The sequence below is a fragment of the Homalodisca vitripennis genome, chromosome X (assembly GCF_021130785.1).
Source record: "Homalodisca vitripennis isolate AUS2020 chromosome X, UT_GWSS_2.1, whole genome shotgun sequence".
NCBI lineage: Eukaryota > Metazoa > Arthropoda > Insecta > Hemiptera > Cicadellidae > Homalodisca > Homalodisca vitripennis.
This window is the reverse complement of record NC_060215.1, coordinates 15,066,162-15,091,032: the sequence shown is the minus strand read 5'-3', so window position 1 is coordinate 15,091,032 and position 24,871 is coordinate 15,066,162. Positions and strand designations below refer to the sequence as shown.

The following is a 24,871-nucleotide window of genomic DNA, read 5'->3' as shown; positions in this document are numbered from 1 at the left end:
CAATTCTTGCTATTTTTACAAGTAAATAAACATACCTGGAACTATAACTTGAAATTTGCTAAATGTGGATAAGTAATAATTATTGGTTTACTCATTTACAAATTTCTGGATTTATAGGGAAGTAATTTGAGGAGTTTTAACTTTTACGTTGTTTTAACGTTTTAGGTAATTTTAGTTACTATAAGTCGCGTTCAGTTTCAGTATTTTCAAGTAACATATAGCCTAGATTCTGTTATAATTTATTTCAGTAACATAATTTCGTGATGTTAAATTTTTTCAAAATATGAAACAGTTATGAAGAGTTCTAAAAGAGAAATGAAGTAAGATTGTATTGCAGAGAATTCGGTTTGGTTTTATTGGCAATAAGGTCTATGGTTGAGTGTTTTAATATATTGGACTGTATGAAACTTAAATAAGTTAGGATTTCTTTACTTAACAACATGTTAGATTGTACCTGCAGAAACGGGCTAGTAGGATCCCAAAAAACCCTGCCATACTTCTGTTAAAAGATTTGAGAATTATGACAATAGTCAGTAACGAGAGATTGCTTTTGCGGACAGTTCAGTCCAAACCCCAAACTATTTTACTTATGTTTCGAATCTATGACGCGTCAAAAACTGCTCACACTGAAAGAAAACAGCTATCCTACATAATTTACGATACCAGCAATAACAATTCCAACGTTAGAAATATTTCTAAGCGCGCAGCTAACATTGAGACTTTAGCATGTAACACAGAGACGATGTCTCGAAAGAATTTGTGATGACGCCTGAAATCAACTTTGAAACTATTTCCTACAACACAGAGATGATATCTAAAAACAAATTGGAGACTAGCCGGTAGCTTATAAAAAACGTCTCAAACAATGTCTAAAGATCTAGTCGTGATCTCCAAAAATCAAGAAACTTCTAGATGCCGGCAGTTTTCAAGAAGCCAGAGCTTCCCACAGGCTGGAAGTTTCCAGAAGCCTGATTTCTCATAGACCGCAAACATCTAGAGAGAGACTAAGCTTCAGACACCGAGAATTCGCAGAGGCCGATAACCCCCAGTGCTTATGAACCTCTAGAGGCTTGGATATTCTAAACTCGTACTAGGAGTTTCTGGAGTTGGAGAGTTCTAAGATACAGTTTCCAGAGGCTGGAATCCTTCCAGTAGTTGGGCCGGAGTTCCAAGATGCAGAAAGGCTGCAGATGCAGAAAATACCATTAGTCGGACGCTCATAATACGGGAACCTGCTGGATGCCGAGACTTAGTATAAGTCAAGATCTCCTGGAGATCAAATGCTTCAAGGCCGCAGGAACTTATTAATATCCAACTGGTAAAATTCAGCAGGAAGCTTTTAGCGACTTTAAACTTCTAAACACCAGGAGCTTTCTTTAATCGTGAGGTTCTGAAATATCTCAGTGGCTGAAGTAGACCAGTGATCCGACATACACTCTAGGCGAGAAGCCATAGGACGAAACCTCCAAGAGATCTGGCGGAACCAGATTCAAAAATTACTCGCTATATTCCCAAAGGTAGAACACTTCAGGTGTTCCCCAGTGATCTAACTTAGGCCCATTACTATTCTTGATATATATTAATGATCTTCATTAATAACTCGAAAAACAAGGATGAATACAGATACAGGTTTCCACCAAGATATTGCTAGATATTTATCCCCTTATTCTCTAGAGACTATCAGCCTCTGAGGTAACGAAAACTAAGTAGGGCAATAGTAGGGTTGTTATAGAAGATAGCTTCTAGTATCGTAGAAGGTACTGTTAGATACGAGGCATTCAGGAATTTGGTAGTACAGTGCTTGGATGTATCACTAGACTGGGTCTCTTACGATAACCGACGAAATATGCTTTATTCTTATGCCTAATGATCCAAAAATATTATTTAATTTGAACGATCGTGAGGATTTAATTACAGATTCTCACGAACATATCTTTATTTTTGGATTTAGTACATGTATTTCTTACAGTCAGTGAAATTTACAATCTTACTTTTTTTGACTAAGATTTAACACTTGTTGTTACAGTGTGATCTTCAAGCACAGAGGCAGGTTGATCAGATGGAAATAGAGACTTTCTACAAACAGCACAACTTTATTGGTTGGACAGAAACGTCTCCCAAGGAGGGCCTGATGGTTAACGATTCCATGCGGTGAGTTTAGTGAGCGATATTACAACGTTCAAAGTTCTAAAGGTTATTGCAAGTAAATGTAGTGTATTGCAACTAAAGGCCTCAAGCACTTCCATTACTTTCTAAACTGCTGATCGCACACATAGTCAGTACTCAGTAGTAGGGCCACTGCTGGTAGGTCGACTGCGAGGTCTTTTAACGTACATTTCATCGCAATCCATTGTGTAATTCGTCACAGGAAGACGTTTTACAATTTTTTGTTTGTTATCTATACAATTTTTAAATAACATTAGTTTGTGTTATATAATGTTAAAGTGTATTTTGCAACCGTATGGCGTGTTACAAGTATCCAATAAATTATTGGCGGTCCGATCTTGAGGGCCAATAAGAATCAGCATCGGTCCCGCTATCTACCCGAGTATTCCAACCGCCGCGCCGGTCCAGCATTTACCATACCGGTCGTACCGATCTGCCCGGCACCGATCAATTTACAGCAAATTGTGTTTTAATATTTCCGTTGTAATGTGCTCACACAGATTACGTAGTTTAGGAAGTAATTAATTACGTCTTCATTGGCGACAGGAATAAAATTGAAATAGTGTGCATTTTTATAAACAACGAATACGTGTTAGTGTAGAAAGATACACAAAATCAAATTTAGCGGCGCACTATTGTAGTGCACTTTTACAAAAATTAAATGTAGTGTGTGGCCAAATTGAATCCACTAGTTCTGGACTCATTGTTTAGTGGATACAAAATGGCGGGAATTGTAAGTCGTGTTGATGTTTTTCACAGTGCAGGAGATTCATAATTACCTTTCGTTAAGGGGGATGAAGTTCATAAAGAATGTAAGTACTAAAGGGGGAGAAATAAAGCCTGTACTTTATTTTCAGTGGCGGAATTAAAACAAACAATTACTGTAGGACCTTTACACTCCGGGCAAGCCGATTGCTAAATTTTACGGTGGTTTAATCAAATTAATGACTGAACATTTGTCACCAAAACCTTCCTCCTCGGTAAAAATAGTTATCAAGTTTGATCCATTTGCAAGAAGAACAGGTGACTGTGGCTATAAATATAATGACGTTGAAATATTTGTCATATAATAAATTGTACTGCAAGACGGGTTATCGGATTGATACGTTAATTCACAGGTATTCACACAATGGTCACTCATTAGATACGTTAATGAGTGACCTAAAAAGTGAAACGATCAAAAAGGAAAGACTGGACGTATGAGAAGGCAATGTAGGTCACCGTGGCATTGGAGGCGGCAGGAAACAAAGCAGTGATCTTGGGGGCACAAATCACAGTCGAAGATGATGCAGAGGATGCCTGGGGTATAGACTGAGAGCAACAACGCAGTGACCGTCACCTCTCAACACCGAGAACTAATTTTAATTGGTTTGAAGATAGAGTGCAAGGTAGTTACATTCAAAATTTTAACGGAAACTGAGACAACATTGCAGTAGCCATCACCTGTCAATACCAAGAATGTATTTTCATTGATTTTAAGACAGAAAGTAAGGTAGTTCATTTCGAAATTGACACATGGACCGGTAAGCTGTAATCTTAGATGAATATATAAGTATATATATATAATTTCAATAAACATTGAATCACAAAAAGTACTTGCTCCGCCGGGAGACGAACCCGGGTCTCTCACTTGCCGGGTGAATGTGCTACCATTACACCACAGAGCGCTTACTTTTCCCGATTCAATTATTTTGTATTTGGCTGTATCTGTCACATATGCGTTTAAATAAGCAAACTAACATATGATTGGAAGACCAAATACCTGTCAAACGACTTTTTTTTCCATTAAACTGTATAAATGGCAATAGCCTTATTTAATTTCAATAATCATTGAATCACAAAAAGTACTTGCTCCGCCGGGAGCTCTCACTTGCCGGGTGAATGTGCTACCATTACACCACAGAGCGCTTACTTTTCCCGATTCAATTATTTTGTATTTGGCCGTATCTGTCACATGTGCATTATTATTAAAAAAATGATAAAGATGCAGGCAATATGCTAGTACAAAACTGCTCAAACGCTCCTAAGGAGACCACATTTCTAGCCATTGAACCGATACAATGCTGTTTCCCTAAACAGTCTAGGGATACCCATAAAAAGGGTAGCCAGTGAAGCTTAACCTAAAACTCAAGGTTAAACCAAAATATTTTAAATTCAGACCCATACTTTTTTCCATTCAGAAATAATATGATCCGTTCTAAAACTGATCTCCTAGAAGCCTGCCTATACACTGACTTAGAAGCACCCACAAGGACATGTTAGCTTATAACCCGGCGTCTGTTTTCTAGAAGACATTCTAGTCACAGGAAACTTTTCACAATGAACACTCTAGCTAGGCTAAGAGAAGTATGTAGCAGATAAGTATCAGTGGTCTAAAGGTCAATGAATAAATATAATTTATTTGTGAATCGGTAAAGTACTGTAACAGTTTGGGTTTGCTCAGTCTGAAGGGATAATCACTAAATTGGTACAGAGCACCATTTTGTTCATTATCATTCTTGTTTTATTATTTGGATGAGTAAATAGTTTCAGCCAAACAAATATTTAAATAAGAAATAAATACCTGATCAACATTGTATACCATGTAGAAGTATTAATTAAATAAACAAAAGAAATTAGAACATATTTAAAGCTAATGTTTCTATTATATGCTATATTCTATATGATGTTTCATATATCCTTGGTTCATTACTTCTATAGATCAAGCAGTCTGACGGAGTACAGAATTCACCTGGGCAAAAAAAAAAAAATAAATAGCTGGAAATATATTTTTTTTGTTGGGGGGGGGGGGCAAGCCAACTGATATCCCTTAGTGGACAGGAAGTAGGGTAACTGCTCATTTCCCATTTTGTTCCTTTAAAAGTTCTTGATCTGTTTCAATGTTGAGAAAGATCTTTCAGCAATAATGTCAGTAATACTGAATTATTTAAATAATAATAAACGTTTGCTAAAAAAGTAATTGTAGAAATTCAAAATTTGGTGAGGTCCAGATCCCTTGGACCTGCAGTATAAGGCACTACTATTAGCTTATTGTTAGTGCAGTAATAAATAACTCTGATAAAGTTTAATTTTTTATTTTATTTCAACAATTATAGACAATGTAAATACCAAAATCCAGGAAATATGCAAGTAATTTACCAAAGGGACTATATTCAAGTATCCTAAAATGAATACATACATTTTCACATAAGTACATAAGTACACATAATAACCCTATACAACAATAATCATATTTAAAGTCACAGTCCAAAAGTTATAGAGTAGGATTAATAAGTTTTAAAGTTCACAGTTTAGAAGGTAAGTTTAATACATGCATGTATCAAGGAAATTAGAAATATAAATTGATTTCCACTTATCAGTTGACAAAGTGAACAATAAACTGTGAAGTTCATATCAGAGTTGACAAAGTAGAAACCACCATCCAAAAAGGTGGCTGGAGCACTGCGAATTGGAAATAATATGAGTACTAGAGTTGAGAATATAGATAGTGCCAGCTAGATGAGGTTGTGAACCAGAGTAAGAGCAGCATCCACCAAAAAGGTGACTGGAGCACTGCGATTGGATATAATATGAGTACTAGAGTTGAGAACATAGATAGTGCCAGCCTGATGAGGTTGTGAACCAGAGTAAGAGCAGCATCCACCAAAAAGGTGGCTGGAGCACTGCGATTAAAAATAATATGAGTACTAGAGTTGAGAACATAGATAGTGCCAGCCTGATAAAGTTGTGAACCAGAGTAAGAGCAGCATCCACCAAAAAAGGTGACTGGACCACTGCGATTAAAAATAATATGAGTACTAGAGTTGAGAACATAGATAGTGCCAGCTAGATGAGGTTGTGCACCAGAGTAAGAGCAGCATCCACCAAAAAGGTAGCTGGAGCACTGCGATTAAAAATAATATGAGTACTAGAGTTGAGAACATAGATAGTGCCAGCCTGATAAAGTTGTGAACCAGAGTAAGAGCAGCATCCACCAAAAAGGTGACTGGAGCACTGCGATTGGAAATAATATTATGAGTACTAGAGTTGAGAACATAGATAGTGCCAGCCTGATGAGGTTGTGCACCAGAGTAAAAGCAGCATCCACCAAAAAGGTGGCTGGAGCACTGCGATTGGAAATAATAATTATGAGTACTAGAGTTGAGAACATAGATAGTGCCAGCCAGATAAAGTTGTGAACCAGAGTAAGAGCAGCATCCACCAAAAAGGTGACTGGAGCACTGCGATTAAAATAATATGAGTACTAGAGTTGAGAACATAGATGGTGCCAGCCAGATAAGGGTTGTGCACCAGAGTAAGAGCAGCATCCACAAAAAAGGTGACTGGAGCACTGCGATTGGAAATAATAATTATGAGTACTAGAGTTGAGAACAGATAGTGCCAGCCAGATGAGGTTGTGCACCAGAGTAAGAGCAGCATCCACCAAAAAGGTGACTGGAGCACTGCGATTGGAAATAATAATTATGAGTACTAGAGTTGAGAATATAGATATTGCCAGCCTGATGAGGTTGTGCACCAGAGTAAGAGCAGCATCCACCAAAAAGGTGACTGGAGCACTGCGATTGGAAATAATATGAGTACTAGAGTTGAGAACAGATAGTGCCAGCCTGATGAGGTTGTGCACCAGAGTAAGAGCAGCATCCACCAAAAAGGTGACTGGAGCACTGCGATTGGAAATAATAATTATGAGTACTAGAGTTGAGAACATGATAGTGCCAGCCTGATGAGGTTGTGCACCAGAGTAAAAGCAGCATCCACCAAAAAGGTGACTGGAGCACTGCGATTGGAAATAATATGAGTACTAGAGTTGAGAATATGATAGTGCCAGCTAGATGAGGTTGTGCACCAGAGTAAGAGCAGCATCCACCAAAAAGGTGACTGGAGCACTGCGATTGGAAATAATAATTATGAGTACTTAGAGTTGAGAACATAGATAGTGCCAGCCTAGATGAGGTTGTGCACCAGAGTAAGAGCAGCATCCACCAAAAAGGTGACTGGAGCACTGCGATTGGAAATAATAATTATGAGTATTAGAGTTGAGAACATGATAGTGCCAGCTAGATGAGGTTGTGCACCAGAGTAAGAGCAGCATCCACCAAAAAGGTGACTGGAGCACTGCGATTGGAAATAATAATTATGAGTATTAGAGTTGAGAATATGATATTGCCAGCTAGATGAGGTTGTGCACCAGAGTAAGAGCAGCATCCACAAAAACATTGAAACTTGATACGTGAACAATATTAATAGTAAAAGTTTAAGTTCGATTGTAATTCGGCTATGCATTGTTCAAATAATACACTTCCATTTGTTCTGTGACTATATCAAACAAATATTTATTGGTCAAGGGTTTCCAACATAATTTATTTTCAATAAGTATAAAATCTAAAGTTCTTCTAAGTCAGCACTCTCATTTCAACACTCTGTAGAAAGATGAGTTCTACAGAAATCAGTCTTAGTGATGAAGAGGCTAAATTTCTTGGAATAATCAAAAGGTTATCATGGACGCCTCATATTGATGAGCTCTGTGGGATACTAAGTTCAGCTCTTTCTTTTTGAGTAGGCTGAATCAAATAAGCAGTTATGAGAGCAGTGGACTATGGGTAGAGTGGGGGAACTGGTGAAAATGTTTCCCCGTAAATCATAAAAAATAAATAAAAACATCAAAGGAGTTACATCTAAAATTATGATTCTCTTATGTATTAAAGTACTAAGCTGGCATATTTACATTGTGGTGATGAGAGCTTAATATTTTAATTGTGTTTCAAACCCCAGCAATAAACGGTTGTAAGTCTGGTATGCCTTCTGTATCTGTGAATCTGTTTTTGGAATGCCACCCTACATTACTCGCATTCTGTGTGCTTCTACTTCAAATCTTTCCCTACACTCCTCTGCTACACAGCGTTTGCGCTGATTTTAAGATTTTTACTAGGTTTTAAAAAGCTGCGTAGATTCCTCAAAGTTGTTTTTGTTTTGTACCTGAGTCTGTTGTATGCATGGATATCAAGAAGTAGGCTACATAAAATTGGTTAATGTATCTGCTGCATGTTTTTGACGTTGTTTGATGACTATGTCTTATCAACGAGGTTAAATGCAGAAATGGGGTTATGGCAACTAAGTGGAAAGGTGAAAGAGAATTTCCTAAAAAAGCTATTGAAGTCCTGAACCTACGTAACAAAAAAGACTTCTTTAGTGTTGAGAAAATAATAATGAAAACTATATTTTGGTTCCAAATATATATATATATATATATATATATATATATATATATATATATGTATCATATATATATTTTTAATATGACATACTTTTCATTTTGAGACAATTGCCTTAGTTAAAGACTGCTAAATTAAAACTGATCATTTCTTAAAATTAAAGCTTAATGATAATACTAAGACATCTAATTCATCAAAATACATATGGACCTTTTATGTCTTGTAACATCTTACAACAATTATAATTCAGTACTTTAAACCACAAACAATATTAAAGTATTTAGCCATTCCCTGTGAGTTAATAGTACACAATATTTTCTTACTTTTATTTCTGGTAGAAAAACATAAAATTGCAATTTTCATTGTTGTTATTGTATTTTTCCCAATGGTCTGGTCTTCAATAAATGATGAATAATGTTGGAAATTATTGTTTTAATGGTTAGTTTCTGAACTTTTATTAAATAACAATATTATTGAACTTTAGCCACAATGTTTGTCTTGTGAGATATTTCCATTAAGAATGGTTTGTTAACCTTTGTTGTCTATCACTGTTATACTTTTGCAGCAAGCACATAGCAATAACGCAGCTATGGTAGGAAGGATGCATTCAATGCAAATGTTGAGTTTAGCTCCAGTTCACCTTCGTCTTAAATGCAGCATCTGAAATCTGATGTTGTCGCAGACTTGACTTTTGAAATGGAGTCATGGTCTTCTGAAGGTATACAAAAATACAATGAGAATATCTCTTCACCTAGATTACACTACATTTTGTAGCCCAGGTATCTCTGATAGAGAAACAATGCAAGGAATTTGTTTTGAGCTTCTCCGTTTTTCTTCACCGCCTATTTTTGGGTCCCTTCAGATGAAAAACACTCCAGATTTCAGAAGTTAAGTCTGCGACTGCATCAGATTTCAGATGCTGCACGTAAGAGGAAGGTGAATCAGAGCTAAACTCAACATTGGCATATTACAATGCTGTACACTCTTGTTATCTGGATATGTTTTAGACTATTGAGAATGGTCATGCTGATGGTATATCTAGATAACAGTTAAATGTACAGGACCTTAACCAATCCCTTGGCACATCTTTTAAAAATAAAAATAAAAATATTCTTTATTGCAGTTTTGACATTACCACAATTGTATTGCAAGCATTAATGACTTGGGACTGACTAAGGGATCACTCCTGGCTGGTTTATACCTTCCAGTTGAACCCACCACTGGGCACAGCAAAAACCGATGCGTCACTTTAATCTGGGCAACCTTATGGATGTCCAGTAGCGGCACATCACTAACCGCAGATGTCGAGATTCTGGGGTTCATGGGCAATTCGATAAGTCTAGTACTGTGGAAGATGACTGTTGGAGTTCGTGGGGTTTGTTCCCTTACCTCAGAGGTTCTTGTTAACCTCAACAAGGTGTGGCACCCCCTGCCTACTTTGACTGGAGAGGCTGGTTCAGAGCTGGCCTCCCCTTCTTCCGGGATGACTTTTAGATGTAGTGCCCTAATTCTTCCTCATGGATCTCGATAGGAGGCGGCCCCTACTACATAACCTTACCCCATCCTGAACATCCTATCACTCCGGAAGCAGCGCAAAAGGTTCTTACAGGACTAAGTGCAATAAAAAAAAAAAAAGCGTTAATGACGAGTAAAATATAAATATGATCAATAGTAAAATAAAATGCATACTATAATATTACCGTTCGCACTCCCATCCAGTGCAAAGGTTTAGACAAGTTAATGATGATAATTCATTAACAGAGTTAGAGTTAAATTTACTGACCCAAGCCATGACCTCATCAACTGATCAAAAACTGCTCAAACTCCAGATGCTGCACTAAGAGGAAGGTGAACTGCAGCTAAATTCAACATTCATGTTGAATGAACCCTTCCCACCATAGCTACATTATGTGTTAATAAACAGTTATGGACACTAGAAGGTTTTTTAATCAAGCTTCAAAATGATTTGTACTAGCTAATTCTTTGAAGCACCATGGGAATTTATTGCTTAACGTGACACCAGCTTAAGTTGAAGGTTGCTAGAAGGCAGAACTTATTTGAGATTGAATAATCATAATTTATTTCCCAATATATCACATGCAAACAGTTTTGTAAGAAAATTCACACTCTTTAAAAAAAATGTTGCAACAAACCCAAATACTGCAATGATAAGTTTAATTAATATACAGTTATGAGATTAATATATATATATATATATATATATATATATATATATATATATATATATATATATATTATATAATTACTTGTATATTCATATAGTTAAATTATTGTAAAAAGTTGAACTGATTTAAACAATATTGATACAAAATAATATTAGAATCAAACCTAGAAAATAAACCTATATGGGTAGAAAAGCATAGGCTTATGAGTTCGCTTAATGAGGTTGGTAATTACTCTTAACATATGTGCAAATAAATTCCTTTTCGAAAATCTGACAAGCAATAATGCATGCCTTGTTTCTGCATACATTATTATTGTTGTTAAATGTCATATGTTTCTGTAAGGCCCGATGATTTGAGGTCATCAGCCACAAGAAGCTCAAGCTATACGAAATGTTGAAAATAAACAATCACTCAATACGTCAACGTGACGCGGTGCACTGTTGTAAATAAAACTTGACGCCTTCAATTTGGGAGAAGGCAATTACACGGTAAAAGAGGAGTGAGTACAACCTAACCAGTACTAGAAGGCGCCCACTAAGACGTTTGTTTTCAACATTAACTATTGCAAATTATGTTGTTACTCTAATAACCTAATTCTTTTTATTTCAACATTGAAAAAGTCTCTTATATTTCTAGTCCAAGGCCCAAAGTTGTCATTTGAAAAATAATTTTTATTCCCATATTTTACGTAGTACGATATATAAGGGTATACTGTATATAAAGTATAAAGGATTTTATCAGAGCGTTTTCATATTCAGATAAATTCTATGTATAAACGATAGCCTTAAGTTGTTTCTGCACAATTAATTAATCTGGAATATTATGAAAGCCTATTTACTTCAAGGTAAGTTAGTTCCTTTGTGAGTTAAAGAAATAACTAGTTCGCTGGTACCCTGTGTAGAACTTTGAGGTTAAGTGCTTTAAGAACAGTAATTTTAAATAGGGCCAATAAGTCCAAAATGTCCTGTGTCTGAAGAATACTCATCGTCCGAACTAACAACCGTGCTTTTTTTAACAAAATTACTTGCGTGATTTCTTGAAATAGATTCCAGAAATTAGGTATTGGTCCAATAGAATATTTAGATTGTTACTTAAGTCATCCTTATTTTTAAACTAAATTCATTTCGTTTTCTGCGCTTATTTTAATTAGAACTTTAATTATTTCCAATAATTTATAGAGAAAATTATACAATAGCATAAAATAGGATACATTCTTGTTCATCAACATATTACAATGTTTAGAATATAGTTATAACGTTAAATACAACTTTTTACACTACTGTTAACACAATTAAAATAAGTATTAACATTTTGAGAGACTTTGTACGACAGTTAAAAAGTCTGATAAGTTATAAAATTAGTTATTTATAAGAAAGGATCCCAAAATCGATTTAAAAGGACGATTATCAGGGCAGTTCTGTATGGTGTCAGGAAAGAAATGAAATATTTTTGGTTCTAAATTTAATAATGATTTTCGGAAGAGCTTTAATCTACGTTTAGAAATTATGTAACTGTTTTTTTTCTTGTTATGGGTAGAAATATTGAGGAAATAGGCTTTTAAGAAAACAAAGAAAGAGATAGATTTGTCAAAAAGGAGGTCAAAGCTAAGATTCCTTCTCGACGAACATATCCTCCACAACTTTCTCTTCGTCTGAGCCCGCAGATATTCCTAAGCGCACTTTTTTTATTCACAAGAACTCTAGCCAAAGTGAATAAAAAAACGTCACCCACAACGTGACTCTATGGAACTGCTCGGTTTTCTAACTATGGTTAAGAAGAGGTTAAATGTGTCCGAAATATAAAATTTTTGACATTTTTTAAGAAGTTAGACAGATATCGAAGGCAGTAGAGCGCCTGGTAACCCAATGCAAATCTGATCAAGTTGTGAGTCCCACATTAGGTTAGAAGAATTTTTTTAATACTCCAAGAACGAGGCATGATTGTAAAGTACGAGAGACTCCCCATTGTAATGGCATGTCTCGTAATCTTACTGACAAGGAAAAACTTTATAATCTTAGTCTTATCAACATTTAATTGAAGATTATTTATTGAAAACCATGAATGAAGTTGGTACAATGTACTTCTTAACATGTTATGAAGAGATTCCAGACAGCGTGAGTGGAAGACAAACATTAGTGTCGGCAGCGTACTGGGAAAAACGACCATCAATTGATTTTCAAGTTCATTGACGTATATAATAAAAAGCAACGGTCCCATAATCGATCCTTGTGGGACACCTGGTTTGACCTTATTAAAACCTGAAACGGGTTTTCCGTTTTTGTCGGTTACTTGCACACACTGTTCCCTTTTATTAATAAGGACACCAATTAAGAGGTATGCCTCTAACACCACAGGCTTCAAGTTTACAAAGTAAAGTATTAATACATTAATAAAATATTAATATTTCTTTGATTCACGGTGTCAAAGGAGGCTTTCCCAAGGTAACACAATATACCGATCTTTCTGATCAAAAGCAGAAACTATACATGCCACTAAAGAATTTATAGCATCGCAGGTCAATTTACCTTTTACGAAACTGTACTGATTCTCTAAGATAACAGTTTGTGAAGTAAAGAAATCTACAAGTCTATTATGGATAAGAATTAAAAAAAATGTTGCAAATGTTGGAACTATTGAAATTGGGCGGAAATTGTTCAGCGACAGTTTTTCTTCTCTCTTATACGAAAGCAAAACCCTCCCTTACTGTACATGGGTAAAAGTTTAGATGACTACAGTAGTGTAGGGAATTCCTCTTGAGAAATTGATTTATTGAAAGTTAGTGATTGCTAAATGCAATATCTGTTTAAGTAACTTAGAAGCATATCATGTACATTACCCGTTAAGCTTGTTTTAATTTTCGTAATGGCACAAACTATTTCCTAACTCTTAACTCACTGACTGGAGCTAAAAAGAAATAGCTTTTGAACAGATAGAAGTTAACATCTCTCTAACCCCACAAACCTGAGGAACATTCAAGTTTCCACTTGAAATAAAGAAGTCGTTAAATGCTACAGCAATTCAATGAGGAGAATTTAGAACAATGCTGTCCCTTACAACCTCATTTATACAGTTTGTAAAAGAGACGCAGGCACCACCCGACACATCCCTTACGATTTGCCAAACAGCTCTGCCGCCATTTACACCTGATGAAAGATGGTGAGCCGCAACTTTAGTTTTGGAAGTGAGAGATCAGTGAGCGATAGTCCCTCCACTTTTTTCTCGTATATAACAAGGAAAATCACGCTGCAAAAAGTACCAGTCCTTCATCCTCCCCAACCACCATCATCTCCAGACTTATACACTTTTTCTTTCTATCCAATTTCTTTTTAACAAATTTTTCCATACGGAAGGAAAAAAAAACTATCAAAGTTTTGCATAAAAAACTTCCAAGAGGAATGTTTTTTCAAGATTTCTTCTAAAATGTTTTTCCTGTTGCCAGAATATTTTGAATTTGAAAAAATTGCCAAATGAAAAAGATCAAGCAGCTTAATAAACACCCTTTATGGTATAGCAGGCTGAATAACCCGTGATCTCTCGGTTACAGATCGTGATCTTATCCATAAAACCAAAGAACACAATTGGATCTCTGACGCAAAAATATAACAAGCAATAGATTAGTTAACTTAAACATGACGTGCGATCAGTTATGGTTATAGATGATTTTTCCTTAGAAAAAAAATCCACAATGTTTTTGGGAGTGCAAACTAATTGTTGGCCAAATAGGAACGATTATATTGACACCGTCTGTGCTACAGTAGCTGCAAGCATTTATGGTTATTCAATCTAGTTTGTTACTGCTTCCTGGTTTCTAAAAAATGCGTATTTATGTCATGTCGTGTGGTAAGATTCTGAGGAGGATGTGCCAAAGTGCCAAATACAGACGGGAAAGGATGTTTGGACTCCAAAAAATACATTCGAATAATATTCAAACTAAATATGAGAGAGTTAAGTAGGAATGTATTCTGGGAACTAAAACTGCTGACCCTGTCTCTTTGTGCTTGAGGTGGTTTTGTACTGCTAATCATAGGGGCAAGAACAATCTACGGGTACAACAGCACATGACGGCAGAATTTGCACATTTACCGCCTTAATATTAATTCCGTCAAACAGGATCAAAAAAATAAAACCCACAAATAATCTTCAAGCTCCATTGAATTGCCATCTGATCGCGATTGCATTTTACTCGGTTGATGAGTTCATGGAAAGTCGCTGGTTTAACTAATTGGTATTGGCTTGAAATTAAAACGAACCCAATTTAGGATCTGGTATTGTGTGTAATAACTTATTGATTGTGCGTGTTTTATAAGTCTGAATTGACATAAGTGCATATTAGTTAACATTAGTATGTTATTTATTGAGTGCTAACGTCTCAAGACTATTCATTATTATACATTTATAGGGCAATTTTTAAAATGAAAACATGAATTTTTAGCTGAATGTTTGTTCCTAAGCTATGTATACAAACATATATTTATTAATGGGGCTTCATCTTTTGACTTTGTCCAAAATTACTTAATACGGTGGAGAAATCGAATTTGGGTTGGAAAAATTAAAAAGGTGTTGTAGCATAATCCTTCAAGATACCCTTCCTGGAGACAGAAAGAGAACGACACTTTTATTTTTTAGGATAACAGGATTCCGGTAATTTGCCATCGTTATATGTTACAAAATTTATAACACTACGTTTAAATATCAACAAAAACTGGGAATAATTATCAACAAAAACCTGGGATGGGCTGAGCAGGTAGGGTGAAGTGAATAAAAAGTAGTATTTAACAGAGTTTTTGCTTGTATACATGGTCTCAAGCGCTTTGCTCAATACGTGCAGTTGGATGTCAGAGTGATGCTGGTGAAGACCGTAGTTTTGCCTCACTTCAATTACTGTGACGTGGACATCAATGACATGACTGTTGAGCTTTCTAATAAAATTCAGTGTGCACAGAATTATTGCCTTCGGTTCATTTTTAACTTAAGACGTGATGATCATGTATCTCCTTACTTTGAGCAATTGTCCCAATTAAAATCCGAAGAACTTAGACATTTACTTAAGGATTTAATTAGTCTGTTGCACGCAACAATCAATAATCGTTGTCCAAGTTATTTGACCCAAAATTTTGTTTTAATGTCTGATATTAGTGCTTGTAGAAATCGTAGGGATGCAACTTTATTATCAATTCTAATTCATCGGACAGCCTTATATAATAAATCTTTCACTGGTTCCGCATGTAGATTGTGGAATGCTCTCCCAAACAATCGGAATTATTGACAAGCGCGGTCGCTTTGGGGCCGAGGTTAGGACCTTTTTGCTGCGGACTCGGCGGGAGTGACGGTTGGTGGTTCTTGTAGTCGCACTTGGGATAACTGCATCGAAGCAGAGTGAATGGAGAATGAAGTTGATAAGGATGTCATAATTCTATGAGTAGATTGTTGTATTAACTATATTTTTCTGAGAGTTCCATAAATAAACTCAATTTATAATTTTCAAATGTAAATTTCTATGTTCTATCGTAATTAATTACTAAATGTAATTGAGTATTACATGCCAGTTACGATATTGTAATAGGAATTATTTTATTTTCTTTATTGGTGTTTAGAGGTTAAGTGGAAGAGAGGACTTTTGGTCCTAACTTCGCCTCTTTATTTACGGCATTTTTCATTCATTTCATTTTGAGGATTAGAGTAAATCCTCTTCATCAGGTATGGGTATTTCAAACCTTCCATCGTCAATAACAAATTTCAAACAAATAACGTTTTTGTCATTTCATGAGTAATTGTAGCCATTCGGAAGAGTACTTTTGGCCATTTTAAATTCAGGCCGAATGGAAAACGGATGAAACACACAGTCTTCGTATATGCTATATCTCAAGATAAGTATTAGCTAGTGGTTTAGTTCACTGGATTCTTTTGGTTTAAAACCTTTCATGGAAATATTTATTTGTTAGAATGAACACCACAGGTATGTCAAATATAAAATTAAAAACTAAATATAAACTCTATAGATATGAATAACAAAGAATAATAAATAATTCATAATCATGCTACATGTTCAGGAAGCAGTAATTAAACATGCAGAGATAACTGCCGGTCAAGATTCGCATCAGTCAGCGAGCAGGTACTACGACTGCTTTGATTTTCAGAGCCTATTAAGGTTGCAGTTGTTCTTGAATGCACATTTCGAACAAATTGCTAATTTAATCAAGGAAAAGTGGTGTATGCGGGAAAGTGTGTGTCCGACCGTAACTGTTGACCTGTCCATGGGCGTATACCGTATCGCGTACCTGTTACCCACTTTCCTGTGTGAGTGTGGGAACCCTTGAGTGACACTAGTGTTTACTTAGCAATCGTGGAACCGACGAGTGGCACACATGTACATCCCAGTTTTGTACATAAGTGGAACCCAGGTGAACAGGATTAAAGTGCGAGAAGTACGACTCCAGTGCCGAGACAGTACACATTACATTCCACAGTACGTAGTAAGATTGATGGCACAGCAGAACCGCCTTTTCATCTAACAAACAATATTGTATCTAGATTCACTTCGGCTCATATTCCCTCACGGTACACAGTAACATAGATGAACAGCCACCGCAGGACTACTGGTCATCTAGTTTTACTTCGGTTCATATTCCCTCACAGTACACAGTACTATAGAGGAACAGCCACCGCAGGACTACTGGTCATCTAGTTTTATTTCTGTTCATATTTCATCACAGTACACAGTAGGGTTGATGGACAGCCTCCACAGGACTACTGGTCATCTAATTTCACTTCTGTTCATATTTCTTCACAGAACACAGTAATATTGATGGGCAGCCTCCACAAGACTACTGGTAATCTAGTTTCACTTCGGCTCGGTTTATAATCCACACAATACACAGTAGGGTTGATGGACAGCCTCCACAGGACTACTGGTCATCTAATTTCACTTCGGCTCATATTCCCTCACCATACACAGTAATATAGATGAACAGCCACCACAGGACTCCTGGTAATCTAGTTTCACTTCGGTTCATATTCCATCACAGTACACAGTAGGGTTGATGGACAGCCTCCACAGGACTACTGGTAATCTAGTTTCACTTCTGTTCATATTTCTTCACAGAACACAGTAATATTGATGGGCAGCCTCCACAAGACTACTGGTAATCTAGTTTCACTTCGGCTCGGTTTATAATCCACACAATACACAGTAGGGTTGATGGACAGCCTCCACAGGACTACTGGTCATCTAATTTCACTTCGGCTCATATTTCCTCACGGTACACAGTAATATAGATGAACAGCCACCACAGGACTACTGGTAATCTAGTTTCACTTCGGTTCATATTCCATCACAGTACACAGTAGGGTTGATGGACAGCCTCCACAGGACTACTGGTCATCTAATTTCATTTCGGCTCATATTCCCTCACCATACACAGTAATATAGATGAACAGCCACCGCAGGACTACTGGCCATCTAGTTTCACTTTGGCTCAGAGTACACAGTAAGGTTTATGGATAGCCAGCGCAGGACTACTGGCCATCTAGTTTCACTTTGGCTCACAGTACATACATAGTAAGGTTGATGGATAGCCAGCGCAGGACTACTGGTCATCTAGTTTCACTTTGGCTCACAGTACACAGTAAGGTTGATGGATAGCCAGCGCAGGACTACTGGTCATCTAGTTTCACTTAGGCTCACAGTACATAGTAAGGTTGATGGATAGCCAGCGCAGGACTACTGGCCATCTAGTTTCACTTTGGCTCACAGTACATACATAGTAAGGTTGATGGATAGCCAGCGCAGGACTACTGGTCATCTAGGTTCACTTTGGCTCACAGTACACAGTAAGGTTGATGGATAGCCAGCGCAGGACTACTGGTCATCTAGTTTCACTTCGGTTCATATTCCCTCACAGTACACAGTACTATAGAGGAACAGCCACCGCAGGACTACTGGTCATCTAGTTTTATTTCTGTTCATATTTCATCACAGTACACAGTAGGGTTGATGGACAGCCTCCACAGGACTACTGGTCATCTAATTTCACTTCTGTTCATATTTCTTCACAGAACACAGTAATATTGATGGGCAGCCTCCACAAGACTACTGGTAATCTAGTTTCACTTCGGCTCGGTTTATAATCCACACAATACACAGTAGGGTTGATGGACAGCCTCCACAGGACTACTGGTCATCTAATTTCACTTCGGCTCATATTCCCTCACCATACACAGTAATATAGATGAACAGCCACCGCAGGACTACTGGTCATCTAGTTTTACTTCGGTTCATATTCCCTCACAGTACACAGTACTATAGAGGAACAGCCACCGCAGGACTACTGGTCATCTAGTTTTATTTCTGTTCATATTTCATCACAGTACACAGTAGGGTTGATGGACAGCCTCCACAGGACTACTGGTCATCTAATTTCACTTCTGTTCATATTTCTTCACAGAACACAGTAATATTGATGGGCAGCCTCCACAAGACTACTGGTAATCTAGTTTCACTTCGGCTCGGTTTATAATCCACACAATACACAGTAGGGTTGATGGACAGCCTCCACAGGACCACTGGTCATCTAATTTCACTTCGGCTCATATTTCCTCACGGTACACAGTAATATAGATGAACAGCCACCACAGGACTACTGGTAATCTAGTTTCACTTCGGTTCATATTCCATCACAGTACACAGTAGGGTTGATTGACAGCCTCCACAGGACTACTGGTCATCTAATTTCACTTCGGCTCATATTTCCTCACGGTACACAGTAATATAGATGAACAGCCACCACAGGACTACTGGCCATCTAGTTTCACTTTGGCTCAGAGTACACAGTAAGGTTTATGGATAGCCAGCGCAGGACTACTGGCCATCTAGTTTCACTTTGGCTCACAGTACATACATAGTAAGGTTGATGGATAGCCAGCGCAGGACTACTGGTCATCTAGTTTCACTTTGGCTCACAGTACACAGTAAGGTTGATGGATAGCCAGCGCAGGACTACTGGTCATCTAGTTTCACTTAGGCTCACAGTACATAGTAAGGTTGATGGATAGCCAGCGCAGGACTACTGGCCATCTAGTTTCACTTTGGCTCACAGTACATACATAGTAAGGTTGATGGATAGCCAGCGCAGGACTACTGGTCATCTAGTTTCACTTTGGCTCACAGTACACAGTAAGGTTGATGGATAGCCAGCGCAGGACTACTGGTCATCTAGTTTCACTTAGGCTCACAGTACATAGTAAGGTTGATGGATAGCCAGCGCAGGACTACTGGCCATCTAGTTTCACTTTGGCTCACAGTACATAGTAAGGTTGATGGATAGCCAGCGCAGGACTACTGGTCATCTAGTTTCACTTTGGCTCACAGTACATAGTAAGGTTGATGGATAGCCAGCGCAGGACTACTCGTCATCTAGATTTTACTTCGGCTCATATTCCCTCACAATACATAGTAAGATTGATGGACAGCTCCTGCAGGTCTGCCAGTTATCTAGTTTCATTTCGTCTCATATTCCCATACACAAGATCTATGTACAGTCCCTGCAGGTCAGCTGGTAATCTACTTTCTCTTCGGCTCATGTTCTCACAGAATACACATTCACAGCGATGTATAGTCCCTACAGTTATACTGATATCATGATTGACGTTAGTCTTAATTCTATGAGTGAACGATTTGCTAAATCACCGCGATCTAGCACATCCAGTGATCTTTTGTCATGTGGTCGTATATTACAAGAAAACCGAATTTAGTTTTATTCTTTTCTCATTTGTTAATCTGCAGTGATGGTTTATCACGATACTCGGTTACTGTTGTAGCGAGCACATCATTCGACCAGGAACTCTAGGAACTCCTGTATAATTCCTATTCCTACATTAGGCATCAAAAGCTGTATGGAGGATGTACTTTATGTACAGTACGAGGCCGACACTACTAACTCCTTCGTCACACTCTATAGTTTAAAGAGAATAGTAGCAGAAGACTAGGATAATCATTGATCTATGAGGATATTAAGAAGTCAAATGCATACTGTATTTTAACAGAGACATTACCATTCAGGAGAAAGAGCTATACTGCCTCGGCGGCCACGTAATTAAATATGTGGATACGAGGTTATTGATGTGGTAGATAGCGAGAGATATCTTCCCCTTCTTATTGTCATGACGCTTATGTGGGGTCGTTGTCCATTAAACCTTTAGAATTAACCACATCATTATCATCGAACAAACTCACGACATTTCCGGTTGCAGAGTATCGAATCAAAAAGCACTTGTCACATTAATGGTACTTCAGGCACGTAACGCCACCCAATAGCTGGATCATTTGTTGGGAGCAGGAATTTCTCATATATTGTGAAATCATTTTAAGTAATCCCAATTTTTAAGAAGGATGGTGTTCGTTAGTTCAACACAAATTATCACCTTATTTCGATCATTCCAGTCTTCAATAACATCTTGGAATAACCTGTGAGGGTCTTATTGGTTTCAGAGAGGGATTTGAAATTATGAATATACCCGGGTTATCTCCAATCATGTAGTCATCGGTCTTGTAGATATTGGCGTCGATGGTTCGGAGATACAGGTGCTTGTGTATCTCCTTTCCGAAGATCCTGATCGTGTGCACCATGAAGCATAGTAATGCTAGTGACATGCAGAGGGCGCGGTCCATAATTAACGGTATGCGATTTCTAACACTTTTCTAATAAAATTGAATAGCTCAGGGTGTCTCCAAGGGATCAATCATTGGACGCGATCTTTTCTTATTATATTATAAAAACTTTAATTAATTATTTTACTACTTAATTCCAATATACTGATAATATTGGGTCTGCTTCAGAAGAGCAATTCACGTGTTGAAAGCAAAATCATTTATTGAGCGGAATTCACAGAAACGATATTTTACTAAATGGATATCTGATTTACAATTCCAACAATTAATTGCTTGTAATGATTTCCTACTCTGTTAAGTGCAAGGATGCAGTTGAATAGACGATATTGTTCTACTGCATAGTTATCCTCTGGTATATCTCTTGTGTGTAGACTTTTTTCCCAAGTCTACTATGCCCTTGTTTATCCACATTTTATCTTATGTTATTAGACTCAGAAAATGCTAGGAACAGTACAAACTAAAAAATACAATAAGTACAATAGGAATAAGTATTCAAACTACAAAATATTATTAAGAATGATTACTGAATTGAATTTTAGATTCTCGTACAGCCGACAAAAATTTTAATTAGAATAAGTTTATGGCCATGTCCACCAGGATGACACCACCAAACTGTTATAATACCTAAAATGTTAAAATAGAATCAATTTTGGAGCTTTACGAAAAGGAGGGGATAACGAAAGACTGGGTTGAAATATGTCCGCCCACGGCATTGAATTTCCCCGAAAGTGACCATTGGCGCAATTCCTATCTCATTAGGGAAGTATCTCTGACCATCGATACACATTGACTACTCCCGCACACCCACCATTACAAGACATTGAGGTAGGGAGAACTTGCTCAGGATTGAAAAGCTCCAGCTAATTGTTTCCGAAAATTTGGCTGATTATCTTGGATTCAGAGTAATCAATATGCTCCAAGTCAAAATATTAATGCACGTTAGAGGCTCAAGTGAAGCGCCATCTGGTCCTTAATGTGTTTGCTGTGATGATATGTTCATAATGAGCCTTTGAAAAGTTATAATATTAAGATATTACAAGAATACCAATAAAATGCTTCAACTCTGATGTGACGTTATTAAAAAGATAAGGAATTACGAATACACTGTTTTGTATTTATTAAGCGAATTTATGGCTAATGTTTAATGTTCACAATTACAATTTTGTAAACTTATCTGAGGCAGTAGGGTTTTTACGTAAAATGGGTTACTTAAACACTTAACTTCTGAGACACGTTCCTTATTCGAGATTTAGGTCCACAATAACATATGGGCAAACACATTATGTGTGCATTTTAAAAGTCTAAAACCTACTTATCACCTTGCCACATACAGGTACAAGTGTTATCTACGAACAGGATATAAGAAAACAATATACAGGGGGTTCCAACATATTATGAAACGTGCTTTATTTTTATTTATAATTAATTAGGAACATTTTAAAACATTTGGAAAACCTTCCTTCCTTACTTTTGCCTTATTGGTTATTTAGGATCATGTAAATGAGTGTACTTGTTCATTAGACGTAAAGTGATAAATATATTTACAGCAGGTTTCAAAACTACTCAAAACATTGCCTTTTACATTTTCTCACATTCCTTTTACCGTGTTTAGATAAATATTCTTAGTGGTACTGGTATATATTGTTTGCTAGATACACCTCATCAATGCTATAGTTGTTGTTGTGTGCTAAACACATATTTTTAGTGCTAAACTTATTATTGTTTGGTAAATACATCTTCTTAGTGTTACAGGAATTATCGTTTGCTTACGAAGCACGTTTCATGCACAAAATGAGTTCATTTACAGTTAGTAAACGTGATTATATTGTGTCTATAAGAGAATAAATACATACACAAACACCGTATCTACCTTTCTAAAAAAAATCTGAAAACATTTAAGCTAACAATCACAAATTACACAAGAAGAACTGAAAAAAAAACAATCTGTGTTTATGCCCTATGTCGAAGCCATCAAGTATAATCTCGATTACACTTAGAGCGAACACAATATGTGCATAAACTAGGAATAAAACACAACTAATGCTTCTACGAGACAAATCATTAAAGTAATACAAACTATAAAGTAAATTTAACAAACGTTGCATTACTATAAAACAATCGTAACACTTGCAAGATGAACACCCCATTGTGTGTGCTTACAAAATATTTCATATTGAATGGTGTATCGTAAAAACGGTGGAATAAAACTGTAAAGAATATGGTTTTGTAGACGATGACTGTAGTAAAAGCATCTGTACTGTCTTCAGATTTCTTGTAGCCATGATGATGAAGCAAGAAGGCAGTCGGAGCTACCAGTCCGGTGACTCGCCAGAATACATGACACTATCCGGCCCCGGGCCCCAAGCCAAGAGATCCTGTCACTGCTAGCTTCGTACCTTGTGACACACCTACGATTGTCCATGTATACTGCAGTTGTCATTAATAGTAAAATCAACCTTACATTCATCAGATTTCTTGTAGCCATGACGATGAAGCAAAAAGGCAGTCAGAGATACCAGTCCGGTGACTCGCCAGAATACATGACACTATCCGGCCCCGGGCCCCAAGCCAAGAGATCCTGTCACTGCTAGCCTCGTACCTTGTGACACACCTACGATTGTCCATGTATACTGCAGTTGTCATTAATAGTAAAGTCAACCTTACAGTCATCAGATTTCTTGTGGATGTAATGATGAAGCAAGAAGGCAGTTAGAGCTACCAGTCCGGTGATTCGCCAGAATACATCTCACTATCCGGCCCCGGGCTCCAGGCCAAGAGATCCTGTCACTCCTAGCCTCGTACCTTGTGACACACCTCACGATTGTCCATGTACCATGTCCATGTATGTTGTCATTAATAGTAAAATAATTGTTATTGTTTTCAGGTTCCTCGTGGATGTAATGATGAAGCAAGAAGGCAGTCAGAACTACCAGTCCGGTGATTCGCCAGACTACATCGCACTATCCGGCCCCGGGCCCCAGGCCAAGAGATCCTGTTATTGTTAACCTCGTACCTTATAATACGCCTCACGATTCTCCTTGTAAAATACAGTTGTTATTCGTAGTTAAAGCGATTCTCATAGAAGTGTGTTTTATTTATCGATAAACCCAAGTCTAGTCATTAATTTGTTGATTAATCATAAGTACGTTCGAAGTAGAACACTGTCCAATATAGAATGCCAATCACCGTGAACGATACGATTAAATAATTACAAAATCACCTCGTGTAAATATATTGCCGTTTGCGGACTCTTAATCGTGCATCTACATTCTTAACGATCACCAATTCGTGTATCACTAATATTTATATTGATATTGTCCATTTTAAGTTGCAATGATATTACGTTCTATTATTGCAATCGCCACTTCCAATATTGTGATCTCGTACCTAGCAAGATATGAGAGGGGAACTGGATATTCCTCACATCCTGTATTTCCACCAGTTGTTTCGACTAGCACTTAGTATATTTTTTCCTCTAGCTCTTTCAATCAGCACTTACAAAATATTTTTCGACCATAACTTACATGGTATGCTTCGACTAGCACTTACATATTCTCTTTCATCCCGTGCTTACATATTATGCTTTTATCAGAACTTATATCATATATTTCGACTACCACTTACATATTCTCTTTCATCCC

General features: G+C 37.1%; 1 protein-coding gene across 3 annotated transcripts in view; it reads left to right on the top strand.

The window, feature by feature from the left end:
- The window catches only part of LOC124368721 (ras-related protein Rab-7L1-like), a 59,796-nt gene extending 35,482 nt beyond the window's left edge, over positions 1 to 24,314 (top strand). For all 3 annotated transcript variants that reach the window (XM_046826031.1, XM_046826030.1, XM_046826032.1), the window contains 2 exons: positions 2,027 to 2,151; positions 24,115 to 24,314. In XM_046826031.1, coding sequence (XP_046681987.1) covers positions 2,027 to 2,151; positions 24,115 to 24,235 — 246 coding nt within the window. In that variant the 3' untranslated portion in view covers positions 24,236 to 24,314. The remainder of the gene's footprint in view (positions 1 to 2,026; positions 2,152 to 24,114) is intronic.
- The last annotated feature ends 557 nt before the right edge of the window (positions 24,315 to 24,871 follow it).